The sequence below is a fragment of the Mesocricetus auratus genome, unplaced genomic scaffold (assembly GCF_017639785.1).
Source record: "Mesocricetus auratus isolate SY011 unplaced genomic scaffold, BCM_Maur_2.0 Super-Scaffold_100008, whole genome shotgun sequence".
Lineage (NCBI taxonomy): Eukaryota > Metazoa > Chordata > Mammalia > Rodentia > Cricetidae > Mesocricetus > Mesocricetus auratus.
In genome coordinates this window covers 86,846,295-86,869,524 of record NW_024429192.1, presented here as the reverse complement: position 1 = coordinate 86,869,524, position 23,230 = coordinate 86,846,295, and the positions used below count along the sequence as shown (strand labels likewise).

The 23,230-nt window shown below is 45.1% G+C and overlaps 1 protein-coding gene across 7 annotated transcripts in view; it reads right to left on the bottom strand.

Moving 5' to 3' along the window:
* LOC101822514 (WD repeat-containing protein on Y chromosome-like) overlaps positions 1 to 23,230 on the bottom strand; it is a 115,777-nt gene that overhangs the window by 38,637 nt on the left and 53,910 nt on the right. For all 7 annotated transcript variants that reach the window (XM_040751410.1, XM_040751407.1, XM_040751406.1 and 4 more), the window contains 4 exons: positions 19,884 to 20,001; positions 16,705 to 16,774; positions 4,233 to 4,476; positions 1,960 to 2,065 (listed from right to left, as the gene is read on the bottom strand). In XM_040751410.1, coding sequence (XP_040607344.1) covers positions 1,960 to 2,065; positions 4,233 to 4,476; positions 16,705 to 16,774; positions 19,884 to 20,001 — 538 coding nt within the window. The remainder of the gene's footprint in view (positions 1 to 1,959; positions 2,066 to 4,232; positions 4,477 to 16,704; positions 16,775 to 19,883; positions 20,002 to 23,230) is intronic.

Below are 23,230 nucleotides of genomic sequence, written 5' to 3'. Positions count from 1 at the left end.
GTGTCACTCTTGAGTCATCTCTGGCCTTACACCCTTAAAAACTTCCTTATATAACTCGCATATCACAAAATTGACATTTTTAACATGCTCAATCATGGGGGCTTCAGCATGGCCACAGAGTTACATAGCCATGACCACTACAAGGGCATCCCGTCAGGCCCTCTAGGACCCCCATGCCCATCGTCAGCCATTCCGTATTCTGTCCACACCTCAGTGCCTGGTTTCTTCTGGATGTTTCATACAAATGGAAGAAGCAAGACAGTATGTGGCTTTTTGCGCCTTTAATCTAACACCATGGCTTTAAGGTTCACTCAGTGTCATAATGTAGATGGGGGTTCATTCTGTTGCTCACACACTGCTTTCATTTTATTTTACCATTTAGTAGTTGCTGGACATTTGAGTTGCATCTGCCATTTAACTATGATACAGGATGCTGTTATATGTATCGATAGCACATTTTTGAGGAATGCATGCTTTTAGTTCTCTTGGGATTATACCTGGTGGTGGAACTCTGGGTCACATGTTAACTACTACTCGAGAATTGATAAAATGATTTCTTTTTTAAAAAATGGCATTTTTTATACCAATATATAGAGGTTTCAGTTTCTTTTCATTGTTCTCATTCTATCAGCTTATCATATCAGCTCTGCTGTTTTTTAAAGTTTAGCTGTCCTTGGGAGTGGGAAGTGGTATCTTACTGTGGCTTTGGTTTTCATTCCCCCAATGACTATGGTGTTGAGCACCATATGCCATGACTGGCCACTTTTAAAGAAATGTCTACTCAAATCTTTGGCCCGTGTTTCAATTGGCTATCAGTACTTTTATTACTAAGCACTAAAAGTTCTTTATATTCCTGATACAAGTTCCTTATCAGACATATGGTTTACAATATCCCCTCCATTACATAAGTTAACTATTTATTGTATTAATGATGCCCTCGTATTATAAAGCACAGATGTTTCTAATTTTGACCAAGTCTAATTTGTTTTCTTTTGTTTCTTGAACTTTGGATGTCATTTCTTAGAAACTAATGCCTAGTCCAAGGTCATGAAGCTCTCTCTCTCTCTCTCTCTCTCTCTCTCTCTCTCTCTCTCTCTCACACACACACACACACACACACACAGGATCTCCCACCTCCTACTAATTTTGTCCAAATTCCTACCCTGTGGCCACCAACAACCCAGTTAAGCAGGCAAATGGATTGAAGCCTGGTCGTATCCTCTGAAGAAGCAAGATGGAGGAGGGGAGCCAGTTAGACCATTTTTGAATAAAAAACCAAACCAAACAAAAAATCCAAGCATCCTATAGAGGTCACGGGATAACTGTTATACTTAGACAGTATGTTCAGTATATGAAGGCAAACAAAGCCAAACCATGATGTCACTGCCTCCATCTAGGTCAGGAATGTCACATTCTGAGGCTCACGGGTAACATTTCAGGAAGGCAATTGCCCAGGGTATATTGCAAAATAAGAGTCAGCACTGATAGAAAGGGACAGAATTCCCAGCTCCACTTCTCTATCTTCCAGACTCAAAGGGAAATGATTGAAACAAGGACTATCTGGATGGTGTGCAGGCAGGGGCTGAGCTACATACCACCCCAAGCACCAGCATGGAGAGTGCCTTAGCAATGAACTGCTTGTGCACATGTACACAGATACACACACACACACACACACACACACACACACACACACACACACACCCTTTCTAAAGCAAATGCAACCATCTAAACTGTGCATGAGACTTTATCAAGGCCGAGCCCCTCACATTGCTAAAGATGGAGATGGGCAAATTGCTTGGGAGGCTAAGGCAGGAGGCTTGTGGGGAAGCTCCAGGCTATTCTGGGCTATAGTGGGAGAATGCATGGCAAAAATAAAGAAAGAAAGAAAGAAACAAATAGACTAATGAATAGAACCTGCCTAAAGGATGCACACATCTAAACAGGGAAGGGACAGACCTTGACAGTGTTGTCAGCAGACACGGAAAACACTTTGTTTTCTTCAGAAGATATGTGTACATACACCACAGGTGCCATGTGGCCTCTCAGCACACCTGTTGGTTTTCTAGAAAGAAAAGAACAAATGAACACAAAGCCATTCTATCTCCTGTTTCTATTTTCTTTTCTTTTTTTTTAATGCAAAACTCAGCTTGGCCAGGATCTGGCAGTTCTATTCAGCCTGGAGGAGGCTTAGGCTTCCCTCTGATATTACACAAGTATATATTTTGTGTAATAAAAGGACTGAGGCAAAATAATAAGCAGTTTTAGCAACAGAACTCAGGGTGAGAGGAAGCCTGGGCTCTGCTTCTTCAGCTGTTAACAATAGCTGAATAAAAGGAACTGGCGAGGAAGAGTCAAAGGTGTTGCTGCCGTGGATTCTGGGACACGCAGGCACTTTCTACAGGCCTGATCGAACAGCGATTAAATCTGGGGTTTGCAATAGAAAGCGATTTTCAAGCTCCCTTCCTGGACATCGTGGCTGGGTACTCTGGGAAGGTCAGGAGATGGAGAGAAGACAAGCCTGGCTGAGGCTAAGGGAGAAAGCGTGGGCCTACTTTTTTTTTTTTTTTTTTTTGGTTTTATGAGACAGGGTTTCTCTGTATTGTTTTGGAGGTTATCGGTCCAGCCGGGCCTTGAACTCACAGAGATCTGCCTACCTCTGCCTCTCGAGTGCTGGGATTAAAGGCGTGTGCCACCACTGCCTGCTTGCATGTGCCTACTTTTAACCACACCAGAAGCAGGCAGAAAACCGCCTTTTGTTTTTATTATGTCTCTTGCATTGTTCTGAGTATTTTTACTGTTTTTTGTCTTTGTTATTATCCTAGAGGGTGAGACTCTTGTCCCCATTATACACGGGAAAATTGGGTCTGCTGCGGGTGGTCAGGAGAACCTCCTGGCTGGGAAGTCATGGAGGCACAATCAGATTAAGAGTGCTTACCCACTGTGCCTCACGGTCCTGGCTATCACCTGTGCCATGGGTGGACACAGAGTCACCTTGTGGGTCCCCAACAGATGCCATAGAGAGTGACCCAGACAGGAACCTGGTCATAGCTTATGTGGCTCGTGCTCATCGGAACCGCAAGATGAAGTGGGTCCCCTGCTCCCCCCACCCCCATCTTCAGCACTTCTCTGGGAAATGACAGGCCTGCCTATGGGGCTTTGACTTTGCCATTGCTTCTCTGGGCTCCAGGGGCTTCATAGATCAGTGGACTTGATGCAAGGACCAGGGATGACAGATGCATTACAGACGTCCCTACACAGTAGGTCTCAATCTGTAACAAAGAGGGTAGAACTAGGGGGAGGGCTCAGTGGATAGAGTGCTTGCCGTACAAGCAGCAGGCACGAGGAACCGAGTTCAGATCTCCAGAACCCACAGAAATGTTGGGTGGGAGTGGCAGCCTGCTTGTAATTGCAGCCTTTACAGACCAGTCATGACTTTCTCATGTCAATCACACCTGTTCTCTTACATTAATTCTGTTAAAATGCTGGCATGGTAGAGTCATTAATTCTGATGGGGCTAGACCCCATTATCCTCAGGGGGATACTGGGGCCACTGCTGTGAGGCCACACGAAACACTCACTGTAAAAAAAACTCCAGTCACTCTGCATGACCACTTTAAGGGGTCATGGTCCCCTGAAAGGCAAGAATGCCATCAGACAAGAGGGAGTCACACTGAGATCCGGGTGAATGACATCCCATAGTCTCTGTGTCATTATATTTACATTTGCTTTGTTTTGTTTGAGACATGGTCTCTCTATGTAGCCCAGGCTGGCCTTTACCTTGAGGTCATGCTTCACCTTCCTAAGTGCTAGCATTACAGGCATGCCTACCACGTCCTGCTAGGATTTATATTCCACATCAGTTACAATGAAAAGGCTTTAAATGTTTTCTGCGTATGGATGCTTTGCCTGTATGTGCATCTGTGCACCATGCATGTGAAGGCCAGAAGAGGAAATATGATCTACGGGACTGGAGTTATATATGTATTTTGAGCAATTATGTGGGTGCTGGGAATAGAACCTGGGTTCTTGCTCTTAACCACTGAGCCATCTCTCCAGTAGCCCCTATAATGAATTTTTAGAGGCTAGAAACAGAAATATCCCAGGCTCTGGGTGGGAGAGATTACTTGTGGATAGACTTTTCAATGATTCCCACAGGGAATCCTAGTCACTTTCTCATTCACTTTACTACATCAACAGTGCTCTTGGTAGGTGGAAGAAAGACAACTTACCCTGGGAGATAAGGATTCCAGACCCTGACGATTCGATCCACCCCACCTGTCACCAGCAGGTTTTTTGTTCTACAAAAGGAGAATGTCTTGACTCCTTTATGGATGCAGAACACAGTGTGACCACATTCTGCTCGCCTTTGGGGCAGGGCAAGTGATGCTGAGCTTTTCCCCATCTTGACAGTCTTCCCAGCATTCCTTATTTCTTTTAGCTTTTCCTTGACATTTGTTGCTCCCATAGTGAACCCTAAAAATAGTCACAGGAAAACAAGACAGTCTCTGAATGCGATCACTCAATTCTGACAGCTTGCTGCTTTTATTAAGGTCTCAGACTTGTTCTCCGTAATGATGTCAGTATTTTCTCTCCTCCCTAGGGTTAAATTACAGACAGCCTGAAAATAAAACTGATGTGAGTAAGAAAAGACTTCTCGCTTTTCTAAAAAGGGACATGAAACACCTTGGAGGGCAGAGGTAGCGTGAAGGCCATTTGCTTTTTAGGCTTTCATTTCCCAGTGGCCCAGCCTCGCTGGCAATGCCTTTCTGTGAGTCTTTCAGGAACTCAGTGGATGCAAGCACATCCATCCCCATCTTTAGTAAGAAACCTTCTCTAGAAAGCACAGGACACTTGTCATCCAGAAGACATCAAACTGTCCTGGAGCGATGGCTCAGCACATAACAGCACTGGCTGCTCTCCCAGAGGACCAGATATGATGCCCAGCACCAACATTGCCTTGGAAAATCCATTGTTGGAGATGACAGAGCCGTGGGACACCTGCCAAGGAGAGCTGCTAACATGGAGAGTAACCAGCCCAAGAAAAGTGTGTGTTGCAGTCAACAAAGCTGAAAGGAGTGGAGATCTGAAGAGCACTTTGACCTCAGACATGGAGATGCAGAGCTTGCAGTTGGCTCAGCTGGTTTTCGGTTTTGCTTTGGTCCAGTATTTCCTTGCTCTCTTCCCTACATTTTGAAATGGTAATGTATATCCTGTGCCATTATATGCTAGAAGTATGTGATCTGCCTTTTATTTTAATTTTACAAGGGATTGCAGTTAAGAGATTGCATGAGTCTCAGAAGAGACTTCAAATTTTAGACTTTTAAGTAAGTTTAGACTGTTAGAAATTATGGGAACTTTTGAAGTAGAACTGAATGCATTTTTTGCATTATGATGTGGCTACAAACCTTTGGGGGCCAGGGAATGGAATGCAGTTTGAAAGAAAATGGCCCCCTAAAGGAGTGGCACTATTAGGAGGTGTGGCCTTGTTAAAGTAGTGTGGCTTTGATGGAGGCATCGTGTCACTATGGGGATGGGTTTTGAGCTATCTTTTGCTCAAGTTTCCCTCACTGTGACACTCAGCCCTCTCTCTGTTGCTTGCATATCCGCATGTAGCAAATCTTTCCAGCACCATGCCTGCCTGCTCCCACCATGATGATAATGGATTAAACCTCTGAAACTGTAAGCTGCCACCTCAAATAAATGTTTTCCTTTATAAGAGTTGCTGTGGTCATGATGTTTCTTCACAGCAGCAGAAACCCTAACTGAGACAGTGGCTCACAATCATCTGTAACTCCAGTTCCAGCAATCTGATGCCCTCTCTGGCCTCCTCAAAACACGGCATGAACATGGTGCACATACAATAGGTAGACAAAACACCCGTATAAGTAACAACTAATTGAAAGTTACAAAGAAAATTGCAGAAGGAAGCACTGAGCGCAGGGCTGTCTGAAGCTATACTGAAGTACACGGAGGACCCATCGGGTCCATCAAGTAACCAGGTAATTGTTTCCTCCATTGATTTGGACAGGTTTGTTCAGCTGAATGGTTGATGTATGAAACTCTTCAACAATAGGATCAAAATGGCGGCATCCATGTTCTCCTGTGGGTTTCAACCCGGGTCTGACCTGAGGATGAATAAAGAGGGTGCTCAATACACTCATCAGGGCCTTCAGGCTCCATGCCACCTAGATTTCCCTGGACACTCACCTCCACTGCGCTCCAAGTGACTTAGAAGAACTTTGGAGAAAGAAGGTTGAAGAATAATGTTCAGCTCCCCACTCCCCACCCATTGCTTGCAACTCAAATGGGTTAGGGTTGTCTGAGTATTGCATCTGTTACTACAAGTTACAAGGTCAACACTTTCCCAAGAAACAGGAAGAAGAATGTGCCATTCTGGAACATTCCATGCAGTCTAATGCAAGCTCCATCTTCAAGGGCGTGTGCCACGCCTCTCAGCAGACCATGTCAAGTAGGACTCTGCCACAGGCTTTCAGATTTGTCAGGAGAAATGGGAAGTCTCTTTGGCAGAAACCGGTAGTTTTCAATGTTGCCACTATTCTCTAATTGGTCTCTTGGCATCTCTAGTTTGGGGAAACATCTCTGCAGTAGAGTTTAGAGATGTGTCTAAGCCTATAGAGAAGGCATCCTCATTTCTCTGGAGCTCTTTCATTTTGTCTAGCCCAAAGCCTTGAAGTTGAGAATGCCAGCCGTCCAATCCACAAGTCTTGCTAGAGAGCTTGGAGTAGTGCCGGGCAACTGGTATATCATCTCCATATTATTTACGGCTGTCATCCAAGTCTGGGGCCACCCTTGGTGAATATATTGACAGAAAACATAATGACAGATGGGAATCCTGATTGTCTCTCCACAATGGTGAAAGCTTGCATTTGGTAGAGAAGCTGGCTACCCCCTCCCCTCCACTCCACCTTTATAAGATGGCAGAACCAACCAGAGGATCTGGGTGAGCACTTTGAGTATCAAAGAGGTGTGGTCCACCTGCCTCAGACAGCCACTTACCACATTGCTCGCCCTCCTTGTTTTGAAGAGTTCCGAAACTTCTGAGCAAGTGTGTCACTTTATTTGAAATTAATTTTATTTTCCAAGTAAAAAGAGAGTAATCCAAGCTCATTTGAATGGATTCTAGCGACTCTCTTCCAATAGAGCCAAGCAAGGATATCCGTTTAAGTGGTAGCCATGGAAACCAGAGAGCATAGCTCTTCTCCAAGGTCTGAAGAAAGGATGATGAGAAGTTTAAGTGGTCGCCATGGAAACAGAGAGCAGATTCAGTGCTGGTTCAGATCCCCAGTGCATTAGCTAGCAGGAGAGTCTTCAGGGATGAGGGTGCCGGAGGAAGTGAGATGATTTTCCACTCCCATCTTAGCACCAGGCTGACCCAGATGTGGCTCCCACAGCCACAGGCTCACAGTACCGCGTGGGGTCAGCATCCAGGTGAAGGTACGCCCACTTCAGCTCGTGCCTCCTCTGACTCAAGCTGCATTTTGAGGCTTGTCTTACTTATCCTGACCAGGGTTTTACCCCTTACTCTCCACTGCTCTCCTTACCACAGCAGGTACCCCACGGATCTGGGGGGGGGTCACAAAATGGAGCCCTGGCTCTGGCTGTAGGAGACAAGACACTCTTAAGCACCCAGCCCTGTTTTCCCTGTGGCTTTAACCAAGATAGAGATATGCTTCCCTTTGCATATTCATTCACGACAAAAATGAGACTAGGCATTCCAGTCTTAGATAAAGAGCAATATGGAAGGTGCTTCAAACAGCTTGACAGTCGATTAGGTGCTCCACAGGCAGTTAACTGCTTTCTTCTGTTGCAGTGTTCCCCTTTCATAAGATATATCTATTTGGAAATACATTAGCTGACCATAAGTTCAAAGCCCCTGAGTATATAAAGGAAGGGTTTTCCAGCTCTGTCAAAGGTCTCTTTGCCTAAAGGGGCGGCGGGGAGTCTTAGGAATGAAAGAATTTCCTCTCTGATGAGGCTGTGACTGTCTGGCTGCTACTGAGGGGTGAAGGCTGTTACTAGTCATGTTCATGGGTACACACACACACACACACACACACACACACACACACACACGCACGCACGCACACACACATACACAGAGTAGCAATCAGCCAATCAGCAGGCACTGTGAACTACATGAATAGCTTGGAGTTTGGGGAGGTGGGGTGCTGTAAAGACAATGACACGTGAGAAAAACATTTAACACAATTGTTGCCTCAGTCCTCTGGTTGTTTTGGTGCATGACACTTTAGAGCACTGAATGACAGATAGGCTTGCTTTTGAATTCTGGCTTCACAAATGCACTCCCTTGACAGATATTTGCTGAGCACCTGTTTGTTAGATGCTAGATACTGTCCTAAGACCTTGGGTGCTGATGCTGAGCAAAATAGTTGAGAAACCCTGGCACCGAGGGGGAGATAGACTATAAAGAACACAGATAACATATCAGAAAAGGGGTAGAACGGTGAATTCAAACAAGATCAGATACTGTGGGATAATCCTCTCATACACTGTAAAGATTTGTCATTCGAATTGGTTTACTACAATGCTGATTGACTGGTAGCCAGGAAGGAAGTATAGGTGGGGTGATCAAACTAAGAATTCTGGGATGAGAAAGGGCTGAGTCAGGGGAGTCACTGAGAGACTCAGGGAGAAGCAAGATGGGCATGTTGTACTAAAAAAAGGTACCAACCCACGTGGCAAAGCATAGATAAGAAATATGGATTAATTTAAATGCAAAAAGTTACCTAGTAACAAGCCTGAGCTATCAGCCAAGCATTTATATGCAATATTAAGTCTCTGTGTTGGTTATTTGGGAAGTGGCTGCTGAAACACAGAAAAACTCCACCTACAAGAAGACCAAGGCGAGCTTATAGGGAGTGGCTGTTGTTAAAATGTCTAGGTTCCCGGTCAGGGAACCAATGTTGTTAAAATGTTTAGGTTTATCCAGTAACGAAACACAAACTGTGACTCAACGATCCCACGCGGAGTTTATTGGTAGACAGGGAGGGAAAGGGGGTGAGAGGTAACCAACCCTTGCAGAGCTGAGAGATAAGATGAGAGAGAGAGAGAGAGAGAGAGAGAGAGAGAGAGAGAGAGAGAGATGAGAGTAAGAGAGGAGATGAGATGGAGAGCAAGACGAGAGTAAGAGAGTAAAAGAGTAAGAGAGCATAAGCAGGCAGGGGTCAGGGGTCAGTCCTTTAAAGGGGTCCTTTGCACCTGCGTGGTTCTCATGGAACTCTGGGCTGGCCAGAGTGTTGCCTGAGTGCATCTTTCCAGGTAACAGGGCAGGCCAGCATAATGCCTGGACCTTTCAGTGGCACCATTAGAAGCTGTGGCTTCGTTGAAATGAGTATGGCCTTGTTGGAGGAAGTGTGTCACTGTGGGGGTGGACTTTGAGGTTTCGTATGTTCCAGATACCACCCAGTGTCTGAGTGTACTTCCTGTTGCCTTCTGGTCAAGATGTAGCCAGCACCATGTCTTCTGGCATGCCATCATACTCCCAGCTGTCATGATGATAATGGACTGAACCTCTGAAACTTCTGACTGGCATGTGGTGGGTAGAATTGTATGGTGATGGGGAATGAGTTAAAAACAGGGAGAGTAGCTATGAGGCTCTTGAAGTGATTCAGAGAAGCAAAGACAGTAATCTTAGTGGAAGCAAGAGATGACCCAGGTAGAAGGTGACCACATTCCTGGTGCCTCAGGCACGTAGAGTCAACAGGTCAAATGTCGGATTCAGGAGGGAAGACTCAAGGGTGACTATGTTTTTTGTCATGAGCATCTCAAAAGTTGGACTTAGCTCTTACTGAGGTGGCAAAGATGGTGGAATGGGATGAGGGAGACGATCTGACTCAGCTTTGGACTTAATAATGATGTCCATTACCTATCTGGATTGATATGGCCATTGTCGAGCCAGGGAAGTTAGAAATACTTAAGTAAGAGTTGCCGTGGTCATGGTGATTCTTCACAACAATTAAAAACCCAAACTAAGACATTCGGCTATGTTTCTTATACAACCCAGGATCACTTGCTCAAGGCTTGCCCAAGGGGTTGGGCTAGAGGTATGAAGAGTTCACATGTAGGCAGTGTGCAAATGGGGCTGAGGGGATCATCAAGGGAAAGGTGAAGAAATGGGAAGGAAATGACTGAAGACTGAACTCTGGAGCCTCTAACATTTCATCAAGGAGATATAAAGGAAGAAACAAGAGAGGCAGAATAGCCCACAGAACGGAAAGAGACCAGGCAAGGGAGAGATGGGCAGGAAGGAGGGCTGGGTGGTCAGGTGTCTCAAATGCAAACATGGAAAATGAGATAGCTACTAGTTCATAGAATTAGAAGCATGAAGGACGCTGGTGACCCTCTGGTGTAACGTGGGGATCAAGGCCAGGTTGAAGGACAATGGGGAAAGACCACTGGAAAGGGCAAGTCTCTTAGTTAGGGTTTCTATTGCTGTAAAGAGACTTCATAGCCACAGCAACTCCTATAAAGGAAAACACGCAATTGAGTGGCTTGCAGTTTCAGAGTTCGGTCCATTATCATCATGATGGGGAGCATGGCAGTGTGCAGGCAGACAGTCCTGGAGAAGGAGCTGGGAATTCTATATCCTGATCTGAAGGCAACAGGGAGTGAACTGAGACTCTGGGTGTGGCTTGAGCACCTATGAAACTTCAAAGTCCACCCCCACAGTGACACATTTCTTCCAACAAAGCCACACCTCCTAATAGCACCACTCCCTATAAGCTTATGGAGGCCAACAACATCCAATTTCCCACAGCAAGTGTGGCAACTCTCCAAGAAGCTTAATTTTACAGGCTCTGTAAGAGTTTCTTCATCTACTGTCATGCTCATCATGCTATAAACACTAACAAAAACCACTAGAGTGACGCTGATCTGGGCTAATCCTTCCCTCCTGGGGGAATCTAGCTCTCCAGAGAGATTTAGTTGATAAAACTCAAAACAGTTTAGAGCTGTGAATAGTTTTGATGGCCTCCCCTTCTGTGACAGAAGAAGGCAGAGGAGGTCAGGATTCTTAAAGCAGAATGAGAACTTGGTCTCTGAGCTGGTAAGGGTGTCTCTAATGCATTGTGGTAGTGTGAGTTTTGTACCTATGACAAAATGCCTGAAACCCAGTGCTTAGAAAGAAAAGATGTGTTTCCTTATTGGCAGGGTCTTGCTATGCAGCCCCAGCTGACCTTGAACTTGTGATCCTTTTGCCTCTGCATTTTGGATGCTGGGATTACTGAGGCTTAGCCACATGCCTAGCTGGACCAAAAGAGGTTTATTTACATCATAGTTTTAGAGGCTTACCGTCTAGGTTCTGGCAGCCCATCTGTTCAGTCTCTGGTGAGGGCTCCCTTGGGTTCTGTACTGGTTATTTTCTTTCAACTTGATACAAGCTAGAATCATGTAGTAAGAGGGAACCTCAGCTGAAAAACATCTCTATCAGATAGGCCTGTAGGCTAAAGACTGTGAGGCATTTTCTTGATTAACAATTGATGCTGAGGGCCAGTGCACTGTGGATAGTGCCAGCCTTGGGCAAGTGATCCTGGGTTGTTTAAGAAAGGTAGCCAAATGTCTTAGTTTGGGTTTTTAATTGTTGTGAAGAGACACCATGACCACGGCAACTCTTACTTAAAAAACACAAACATTTAATTGAAGTGGCTCGATTACAGTTTCAGATGTTCAGTCTGTTATCATAATGAGGGGAGCAGGGCCACACATCCTAAAAGTGCCACTCCCTTTGGGGGCATTTTCTTTCAAAGCACCACACCAAATATGAACCTGAAGAACAAGCTGGCAAGCAAGGCTCCTCCATGGTTCTGTGTCATCTGCTGCCTCTAGGTTCCTGTTTGAGTTCCTGTCCTAGCATATGTCCTCTTGTGATGGACTGTAAGCTGTAAGGTGAAATAAGCCTTTTTGTCTTTAATTTGCTTTTGGCCACAGTGTTTCATTAGGTACACTCCAATATGAGGGATGCTATGATGGTAGACGTGTGTGTGTGGGGGGGAGTGGATAGAGGGATAGGAACATGAGAAGATAACAAATACAGAGCTAGAGCAGGAGGAAAGGATCATCTCTCTCTCTCTCTTAAGACCTTTGTAGCAACTCAGATCAACCACGCACATCATGTCAGCCTAGACAGAACTGAGCATTCTGAGACTCTGGGAAAGTAGACAAGTGGATATCTCCACCTCCCCCCTATTATTCTCCAAAAGCTGGTCCCACTTCAGAGAATCTACCATCTCTTACTGCTACCACTTTGCTGACCATGTCTCCTGCATAGGAACCTTTGGGAGACATTCAAATGAAATCCGAATCACACCATTTATTTAACTAAAGAAAACCGAGCCCCAGCATCACAGTTGTATTCAGAGTGACTCACTGATCTTACTCTGGAACAATGGCTTTTGATCTTCCCAGACAAACACTGCATTCTGAGCTGCTGCGGCCTCCTGGGGTTAAGTTGGGGCTTCTTAGAATTCAGACCCACTAGCATTCTAGAAAACAAGCTTCGCCAGTTCCAAGAAAAACCAATGAAAGCTCCCAAGAAATTCAGGCACTGCCCATTTCTTTCTAACACTCTGAGGATTTCAGTGTCAGTGGATCAGAAATCTATAGAGGAGAAACTTCCTTGAGAGGACATGAGTTCTCGGGCTGTGAATCAGGGAGCTGGAAGAGACATCCGATGGTTTCTATCAAGAAAGCAGTAAGACTGCGTTCACAGGAGGCACATTGATTTTCCAGGATGCGCCCTGGCAAATGGAACCAGCTTTTGGAGAATAAAAGAGGGGAGGTGGGGATATCCGCTTGTCCACTTTCCCAGAGTCTCAGAATGCTCAGATCTATCTAGGCTGACATGATGTGCATGGTTGCTCTGAGTTGCTACAAAGGTCTTAACTATTTTACAGGATTGCACAGTGAGTTCACATCAGGTGCTTAAAGGCAGTAGTGAAGTTTCAGGTGGAGTTAGAAGGGGAAGGGGAGGGAAAGAAGGCATTCTGGGAACTTCTTTATCTGACCAATTAAGCCAAAATCTCTGAGAATGAAGGACAGGTAACCTGATTTTATAAAATCCTCCAGAGTACCCCACCTGCAACTGGGAACCATTGACAAGTGTAAAATTTTTGTAAACCTTGAAAGGAATCATGATCAGAATGCACAGGAAAAATCAAACACTGAATAATCAGAAGGGATTATATTCCAGTATGGTGTCAAGAGCTTTACGAAGTAACTGTAAAGCAAAATGAAGGAAAGGTGAAGAGCTGAGGATGTCTTCAGGGGTGAGCTGTTAAAACGTCAGCACATTGCTCTGGCCAGAGAATGGATGCTTCCCGTGTTCTGACATGCACGCAAGTCATTCCCTGACTTAGCTGCAGGTCTATCTATCCCATAGCTCTAGGACCTTCACTCTAGTCAGCTTCCCTTTCCTGGGACAAACGACTTCAGGGAGGAAGATGAATTTTGGCTTAGTTCCAGGGCTTTCCGTTGACGGCATGACTCCTGGGCTGTGTGGAGGCCGTGTGGTGGTAGACATGGAGGACTGAAGAGGATCACCTCCTCCTGGTGGTGAAGAGGCAAAGGAAGGAAAGGATGGTGCCAGGGACAAAACACACCCTCCAATGAAAATCAAGGACATGGCCGCTCCAAAGTACGTTGAGGAGAAGGTTTATTGCAGGTATGAGGGAGAGCACAGCCAGAGGCTTCTGGAAGGGTCCAGACTGGACTGGGCCATAAGAGCAGAGAGAAGGAGGGAGAGAGAGAAGGAAGAGAGGAGAGAGGAGGAGGTCAAGAAAGGAACCAGGAGCCAAGGGACCAAGGCAACCAAGAAGGAGCATATGGGAAACGGAGGCCCAGCCTTTAGGGGGGAGAGGTTTAGGGTAAGGGTGGGAGGAGCCTCAGGGACTAAGTGAGACTTTCCCAGGCTTTCTGGAGACCTAACATCTTTTAAGGAGGTAACCTCCACCTCCAGGTTCCTGCCCTGAGTTCTAGACTTGGCCTCCCTCCATTAAGGACCGTAACCTGTAAACTGAAGCAAGCCCTTTCCTCCCCTAGCTGCTTTGTTCAGTCATTTATCACAGGAACAGAGAAACAAAGGACAGAGAGTGTCTGCCCTTCGATCTGGCTAGTTGTGTGACTCTGTACAGTGGTCATTTTCCCACTTCTCCCCATGAGCAAATCCCCCTCCACTGCCCACTTCTGGAGAAGACACACGGATGTGTGAGCTCCTACAGTTTAAGCAGGTGTGGTAGGTTCTCCAGAACTTCTCGGGTCAGGTAGTGTTTTTTGTCTCTGTGACAAAAACAACCGAGGTAACAACTTAAGGGGGGGAAGAGGGTTTGTTTTAGTTTACAGTTTGAGTGCATGGTAGTTGTTATGATACTGTGAGAGAGGGACCTTTGTGGGATCCAAGGAGCCCCACAGAGGGTGAGAGACAATGTCATGCAGACAGCGTTCACGTGAAGTGTTTTATTGGTGGGGGGACCGGAGAGAGAAAGGGAGCCGCATAGCGGCTTTGTGGGCGGGGGGGAGGGGGGAGAGCTGGGGAGAGGGGAAGAGAGAGAAGAGGAAGAGGAAGAAGAGAGCCCGCCTTTTTAAAGGGGGCATAGCTGTAGCGATGTAGCTGAAGACATTGTCAGGACCCTGAGAAGGTCAGAGTACTGCCTGAGTCCTGGCAAACGCATGCGCATAAGGGTGACACACTCTACCAGGTCTCTAAGAGGGTAGCCACATGTGCCTGAATGCTAACAGTAGTATGATGGCTAACGTTATGTTTTAAGTTTAAATTAGTGCTTAAGAGATCTACATGAGACACCTTCTGAACTCTCCTTTTTTGCTTAACTCACTTCGAATTGTATTTCCTTCAGTGTAGAAAAAAATGTTGTGCAGGGACTTACTTATAAAATGATTCGAATCATGGATGTATACCCTACAGTTGCTATGGATAGTAAGGAAATGGACAAACCTAAGGTATTTAGGACTGACCCTGACATTAAGGAAGTGTTCCCACCACTTGCTTCTCTCTGCCCCCACTCCAAGATGGCAGTGTGATTCCCCAATAAACCTTTCTCCCAGCCCATGAACTAAACATTGGTTGAGTTCAATAGTTTCACTGCGCCCTACATTACAATTTCATGTGTATGGGTGTTTTGCCCACATGTAAGTGCACATATGTGTGCAATGCATGCAGAGGCCAAGCATGGAGCTGGAGTTGCAGACTGGGGTGGGTTGTCATGTGTGTGTTGGAAACCAAACCCCATCTTAACTGCTGAGCTGTCTCTCCAGCCCTGTTGTTTTGAATTCTTTTTTTGCTTTTTGGATTCTTAAAAGTTCCCAGCTCTCACTTCATGCAAACACCCCATCACCCACTGTTTCATATCTACATTCCTACACATGTAGAGTCATGTAGCGTGTGACGTGGAATACTCAGGTTGCAGAGCCTGGCGTTTCTCTTGTGGATGGAAGTTTCTGTCCCACCCAGTCCCATAACTGTTTAGTTCCAAATAAACACACAGAGACTTATATTAACTATAGGCTGGCTGATGGCTCAGGCTTCTTACTGGCTAGCTCTCTTTTAATTATTAACCCATTTCTATCAATCTGTTTATCTCCATGTGGTCTTGGCTTACTAGTGATTCCCAGATCTCTTGCTTCCTCAGCAGCTACATGTTATCTCTCTGACTCTGCCTACTACCTTCTCTCTCCCTGTTTCGATTTCCAACCTGGCTAAATCCTGTCTGCCCATTGGCTGAAACAGCTTTATTCACCAACCAATATGAGAAACATATTCACAACATATAGAAGGACATCCCTCATCAGCTGTAATAGATTTTTTGTTCATATTTTAACCCAATGCATATTGATCAAATTCTCTCGTTCCACCTCTCCAGCAGCTCATGGTGTGATACTTAGGAACCTAACTACAAACCCAACAACAGAGGAGGTTCAGTTTTGAGCAGCATCCAATGGAGTTCTGTGAGAGCCAAAGTTACATTTTAAGTTTTAATTACTATGCCTTAGACATTCAGGAAACAAAAATGCCTCTGATCTGCAAGCCCCTTGCCCAAGGACAGATAGTTCCTGAAATGCTGGAGGCATGTTTTTCGCTCCACTAAACAAGTTTGTTTGACCCATCTGCACCAGATGTGTTGGATCACCTGTGGGTGGGAGGTATGGGGGCAGGAAATACGTCAGGATGCACACCTGCCCCTGATTGGACTTGATGGGAAATGCAGTCAATTATGAGTTTTCCTTCTTTTTTTTTAAAGATTATATTAATTATGTATACAGTATTCTGCTTGCATGTATGCCTGCAGGTCAGAAGAGAGCACCTGACCTCATTACAGATGGTTGTCAGCCACCATGTGGTTGCTGAGAATTGAACTCAGGACCTCTGGAAGAGCAGCCAGTGCTCTAACCCTTGAGCAATCTCTCCGGCCCGGATTTCCTTCTTAAGCCCTTGCAAACTGTTACTCTGGGCCATTTATCTGGGAAACCAGAGATGATCCTGGCCAGAACCAATCTACCTGGCCAGTATTTAATAAAAGCTTGCTTCAAATTTGGCTTTGAAGTACGGTAGTGGTCTTATTCTCCATTTTCCCTCATGGCGTAGAATGTATGTCCTAGTGTAGAAGACCCAAAGGTGGGAGACCCCACCAAAAGCAGGAGTAGGCACCATACCTATTACTAAAGCTGTGGGCTCATGATTGGAGCTGGAAATGACAGCTTTCATAGAGTCATAGTAGTTCAGCTAGAAAGAAAAAAGTGAGAAAAAAGTAATTATTAAAGAGATCACCCACAAGGTCAAATAACAATATTTTACAGAATTTTCCCCAAAGTTCTCAGGAGGGAGAAAGGATCCACAGATCCAGGAATAGGAATGGCTTTTAAAACACCCATTTTTTTTTGTGGGCAGATATGTAGGTGAGTTGGCGGAATACTCAGTTCTTTCTTCCCCTCACAGAGTTGGAAGCTAATGCCAAAACAAAAATTCCCTGGGTGTTCTCTGGCTGGCAGAGGCGGCAGCAGCTTCTACAGTCTAGTTTAGCTCATTCTGAGAAAAGCCCAAAGCTGGGAGAGGTCTTCAGAGAAAGCAATTATCCTCCCTGGAAATAAACTGTATATCAGAAGAGACCCCTGAGCATCATACTGGGGGAGCCAGAGTCTTTATGGCTTGTTTACTTTTCCTGTTTTTGAAAACTGGATTGGACCTTGAACAGGTGTGTGGGGATTGAATATTAAGGGGTTTGGGGCAGGACTCTGGTGGAGGGAGGGAGCCAGTCCCAGTCGAAAGGAACCAGACTTGATGGAGTCTGAGTTCTTGTCTCAGGCCACTCTCTTCCCAAAGGAAGCCGTTAGCCCTAGGCTGTAAATTGGATCAAGCTGTAGTTCTGTGAGAAGAGCCATTGTGAACTACAAGATCCACAGGCTTTCTTATCATTTGCTCTTTGTAAGCAGGATGCTCATCTCAGAAGTGGCTGTAAGAAAGGCAGCCTTTGTTTCTGATCCCCATGGATCCCAGAGGCCAGAGATGCAGAGGGACTGGAAGAAGAAAGCAAATTTTCAAAGCAGAGAGCATGGAGGCTGGAGCCCTGGGCAACGGATCAGGGTGGTCCCAGGACCATCTACAGACATGGCAAGGACCAGGAGCTGCCTCATCACAGTTTTCTCAGAAACAAGGTCAACAACGCCCCACCCCCAAGTTGAACAGCAGGACAGCAGGTCCAGAGAACTCTTACTGTATAGTTCCTTCTGGTTCAAGTCCTCAGCATCAACTCCGATGCCCGGCTTTGACGCCTCATTTTGGTGTGGACCCTGTCTCCCCCAGCCAGCCCTCTGCAGGTCACCTCTTCTACTGCCCTGGATCTGTATCTGAGAATTGTTCTGTCAACCTTCAGGGCCTCAATGGGCCGATGAGGAACAGTCATCATGGGTTGTTGAAGAACCAGCCAGCCTCCTCTATCTCAGCCTTAAAAGTCATAAGAATGACAAACTAAGCTCATTTTATGATTAAATCTGTGTTTATTATTAAACCTGTTTCTCACGGATTGGGCTATGCCCCACCTGTAACTTTAACTACAAATGGTTCTGTACTGCCTGTTCCAGGAAACAGAAGCCATGCCTTTATTTCAAAGAGTTGTTATAACCATCTTACAACCCTACCTTTGTTTTTCAAAGGTTGTTATGGAAACCTGTTGTTATGACTACCTTGCTGTGACCACCTCACAGTCATGGCTTTGCTTCAGGAGGTGGTTATAACTAACTCGTTATGCTTATGTTCTGCTTCTGTAATCCCTCTATTTTTCCCACCAAATCTCCCATTTGGAACTCCCTACCCTTGAGTCATAAAAACCTTGTCTTTCTCATTCCCAATGTTGATCTCTTGAACCCTCAGGGAGTGACAAAAAGGCTTGCTTTTTTTTTTTTTTTTTACGAGACAGGGTTTCTCTGATTGTTTTGGAGGCTGTCGGTCCAGCCTGGCCTCGAACTCATTCATAGAGATCCACCTGCCTCTGCCTCCCCAGTGCTGGGATTAAAGGCGTGACCACCGCCCAGCAAGGCTTGCTTTAATTAATTTGGCTAGGATGATTTGGGTTGGTGGTCTTTCTCCTCTAATCTTTGGAATTAAAATTACCACACAGTAGATATCTGGTAACAAGGAACCCAAATTGTCACACTCTATAAAAAGTCTGGCTCTGTTTATATTAACTAAAGAAACCAGGCAAGAAGGGCACATTTATAGGGTGGCATGTTTCTTTGTTGTTGATGTTGTTTGTTTTTAACATAAAATGGGCTATCAGTGACAACTTAAATGACAAAAATCTAGAATAGTGACAGCGGGAATGGGAGCCATCTGAAGGGATCTTGTGAGGTGACAAAAAAGTTCTGTCTGTTGCAAGATTGGTATTTTGTTTCCTTAATTTGTTTGAAGTTTTGTTGTTCTTTATGTTGTAGAAAAATGATCTTGATCCAACTTTCATTTTCCTTTTTATTTAAAAAGTAAATTTGGGGTTTCCTGAATTTTTTTATACTCAATACTATTTCTTCAGAAATTGTTATCATATGTATTTATTTATTTTGAGTGTGTGTATGTGTGTATGGATACATGTGAAGGTCAGAGGACAGTTTACGGGAGTCAGTTCTCTCTTTCCACCTTGTGTGTCCTAGGCATGGAACCCAGATCCCCAGGTTTGGCAGCAGGCACCTTTGACCAGCTGAGCCATCTTGCCAGTCCTCAGTAATGTTTCTTAACATTTGTTTCTTGCTTAACCTTCTTACTTAGACTCTTCTCCGTCTGGCCCTTGTGTGTTCAGTGAGAACAGGCACTGTGTAGGATTGCACACCTTGGGTCTATCCCTAGGGTTCCCGATGTCCCCACACACCATTCTGCACTGAGTTGCGGACTATCTTAGTATAAATGGCAGTGCTCGCTTTCCTATGTCCCTGAGTACCTGAGAAGTAAGGGCCTAGGTTATCAGGGCCAGAGGAAAACTCAGGGACTCAATCCTGCACGAGGAAGCCCCCTATTATCCTAAGTCATTCTGGTCTTGTGAGTTGAGTTGCTTTCAGCTCTGAAGAGGAAGGGGAAGATACCTACAATCTCCAGACCTGTGGATACTGGGTGAGACCAATCCCACCATGAGGTTCATTTCACCAAACCAGCTAGTTATCATTCTTTTGGTTGTCTATAAATTTCATGTGACATTTATTTGTTTCACTTAGGTTTGCAAAGTCGCCTTGGGAGCAGTGATGGCTTACTAAGTGGGATAGAGACATCTTATTTGATGGCTCCATTCATGTCCCTGAGCACAGAGATGGCAGCTTGAAGGCTCTGGTTTGCTTCCTCTGTTTATTTTTACCTGAGTGACACAGTCTCCGTGCACCTTCCAGCAAATGTGTTCTGTGTTTGGAGAGGCTGCAGCAGTGTGAATGGAGATGCTTGGCATGTCTTCATCTTTAGGCATCTTCTTCCAAGTTCTAAGGAGAGCATAAGAATCTCAGGAAGAATGGGAGTAGCCTGGCCTCTTACACCCCATCCTCAGCCAGGAGCCTAGCCTCCCGTGATCTTTCAGTCAGAGGCTCCTCCTGCCCTCCTCGTCCTCATCCGTTCTCCATACCCTCGGGTGTCACACCCCTTGAGCTCTGCCTTTTCTAGCGTGTGTGTGTGTGTGGGGGGCAGTGTGTAACTGTCACAGACAATATGGCTGCTCCTTTTTATTTTAAAAAATGGCATGTTTGTACAACTTGAAGGCAAAGATGCTCCTTTTAGAGCCCTTTGCGTTTCTGTCTTGAGCAAGGAATTAAAAAAAGAAAAAGCTCTACTAGAGCATTGTTATTATCCTCTTTGAAAGAGGAGGAAACAGGCACAAAAGATAAAGAACTTGCCAAAGTCAGTACATAGCAGAGTCAGTTCAGGCAGCCTGGATTTCAACGGTAAATGTTCCAAGTGGGTTGACTACCTGTCCACAATTGCACTTGATGATGGTCTCACGGTTCAGTCAAACTCAGAACTGTGGTTCAAATATAATAATCCAGCAAGCGTGCCCAGAATGGAGATGCCAGGCCAAGGAGACCCTGCAGTTCCTACACTCCCAAGTGATGTCCTGGCTGCAGGTCCATGTTAAATGCATGGGTTTGGGAGATCAGGCCTGATCCCAGGGCTTGATCTTCTCTTCCGAAATACATATGATTAAATGTCTTGGGGGTTATCAAGAGATTACTCTTCAATGTGCTGAAACATGGAAACTTAATACTTGAAAAGTAGTCAATGTGAGAAGTTAGTCAAACACACCCATGTATATGGGTGATTAAAATGTCCAAGGGAAACATTTTTATGATATTCCTAACAAGGTAGAAGAATTGCCACAGACTGAACATCCGTAGTCTAAACTTACAGAAGCAGAAATGTTCCCCAAATCCAAAAGGCTACAAGTGGCAATCTCATACTTGATCTCACAAGCCAAATTGTGATAAATGCAGGTACATTCACAGCATTGCATAAAATCTCTCCTTCAGGCACACAGAGAGCACGCTAAAGTGACATTCTCAAAGAATTAATATTTTTTTCCGAGACAGGGTTTCTCTGTAGCTTTGCAGCTTATCCTGGCATTTGCTGTGTAGACAAGGCTGGCCTCCAACTCATAGATATCAGCCTCCCTCTGCCTCCTGAGTACTGGAATCAAAGGTGTGTGTTACCACCGCCCATCCTAATAAAATATTTTAAAACATTCTTTTCTGAGTAGAACATGAACACTCAGCATGTTGCAACTTATCTCAAGGTAAGAAAAAAAGATGCTTCAAAACCCAAACTCACCATGGCAGCATTAGGAAAAAAATGAATTAGAGGCGTTCATCAAAGGCAAAGGTATTCATGTTCAGAGAGAATCTCCCCTGATACAATGCCAGACATAAATCAGTCACTTTCACTTACATGATGTGTGGGACAGAGGTTAAAAGGGAAAGGAGAGTCCAACAAAACTGAAGATGAGAGTGCAAATGGTTAATTGGAATGTGTGTCCAAAAAAGAAAGCATCTCTGAAGTTATGTTTGGTCAATGGGCAAGTAAGACTCTATTTACCAAGATTCCTTCCTTTTTTTTTTTTTGGTTTTTACGAGACAGGGTTTCTCTGTATTGTTTCGGAGGCTATCGGTCCAGCCCGGCCGATTCCTTCCTTTTAACTTGATGAAAAACAGCCACCATGGGCAACTGATGAGTCCATCTGCTTACAGATTCCCATACAGACTCCTCCAGTCAGGCCCCAGGAGCAGAGAAGTAAATGTTATCCTGTTAGATCAGAACATTTAAAAATGCTTAACTAATTATCAACTAAAAATAGAATGCCTTGAATTCAAGATCAGGTGAGAGAGGCAGCGTGAATTCACCCACAATTGACCTCCCTGCCTCCCTCCATCTAGTCTCCAACCACCTCTATCCATTCTTTATCTGTGTGTCTGCCTGTCCATCCATCCATCCATCCATCCATCCATCCATCCATCCATCCATCCATCCATCCATCTATCCATCCAAAGCCTACTAGGATTCACAAATAAAGCTTCTAATTCCTATGCTATAGGCATTCCAGTCTAGTGACAGAGAGATTGTGAACAAGACATTCTAGGCCAGGGTGATGTGCCAGTCAGTGAAGCATATCCAAACCATGTTGAGGATTATGATGCAGAGAGGAGAGGAAGGCCTCCCTAAGAAAAGGCACTCCATGGAGGCCTTGAGAGGAACTATAATCAGGCAGAGGAGGCCACCAAGGCAGACACAAAGGGACATGACAGAAGAGGGTGCTCTTTAGAAGTCTACCTGCTTCAGACCTTGGGGGTCACTGGGGGTATGCAGGCAGCATTAAGAAAAGCACAGGGGAAATTAAGCAGGGTCTCCATGCCAGTGGGTTTTGTGGGTTCTATGAAACAGTCATGAAAGATTTTAACTGGAAGAGAGACACCGTCAGCTCTCACCAACTCCTCATCTACTCTTTGATGTCACCATGACAGAGATCTGTCAACACAGAAGTCACAATACGATGTACACAATGATAGACCTATGACAAGGCCTCCATCCTTCTTGGCCTCCCAGATCTCCCTTAGTGCTCTGATCCCATGTCCCAACACTTGCAGGTCACCAATCCTAATATAGTCATTTTGTCCTGACCATCCTTCCTCAAGCTTTCCAGATGTGTCCCTCCCAAGGGCCCATCTCTGGCACCTGACTCAGCAACAACGCTCATCCGTTCCTAGGCACCCATGTGGTACCTTCCTTTCCCCACTCCTCCTCCTCTCCCTCCCCTCCCTCCCCTCCTTTGAGTCTATGAATCTCTGCATGGTGCCCATCCCAGCTGCCTCACCAAACATTGCACACTTGGCTGTGTGCAGCCATGTATATACATGTGGGTACCAGACATTTTAACTCTATCTTTTACATTTATGGACTTCAAAAATGCCATATAACTTGTTATATTTGTCTTATTTTTTTCCCACTGGATTGTCATTCCATAAGGGGCAAGATCTCTTCTTTTGTTCACTGAGGTATTGTAAACACTAAAGGCAAAGACCGGCCGTAGTAGATGCTCAGTCAATGTTTAATGAATGAACATAAGCTTGGATGTATTCTTCCCCACTCCCAAGCACCCAAATGAAATAAGGGATCAGAAATGAGGGTGAGAGAGACCAGATAGACGTTTGTGTCCATGATAATGAGGGC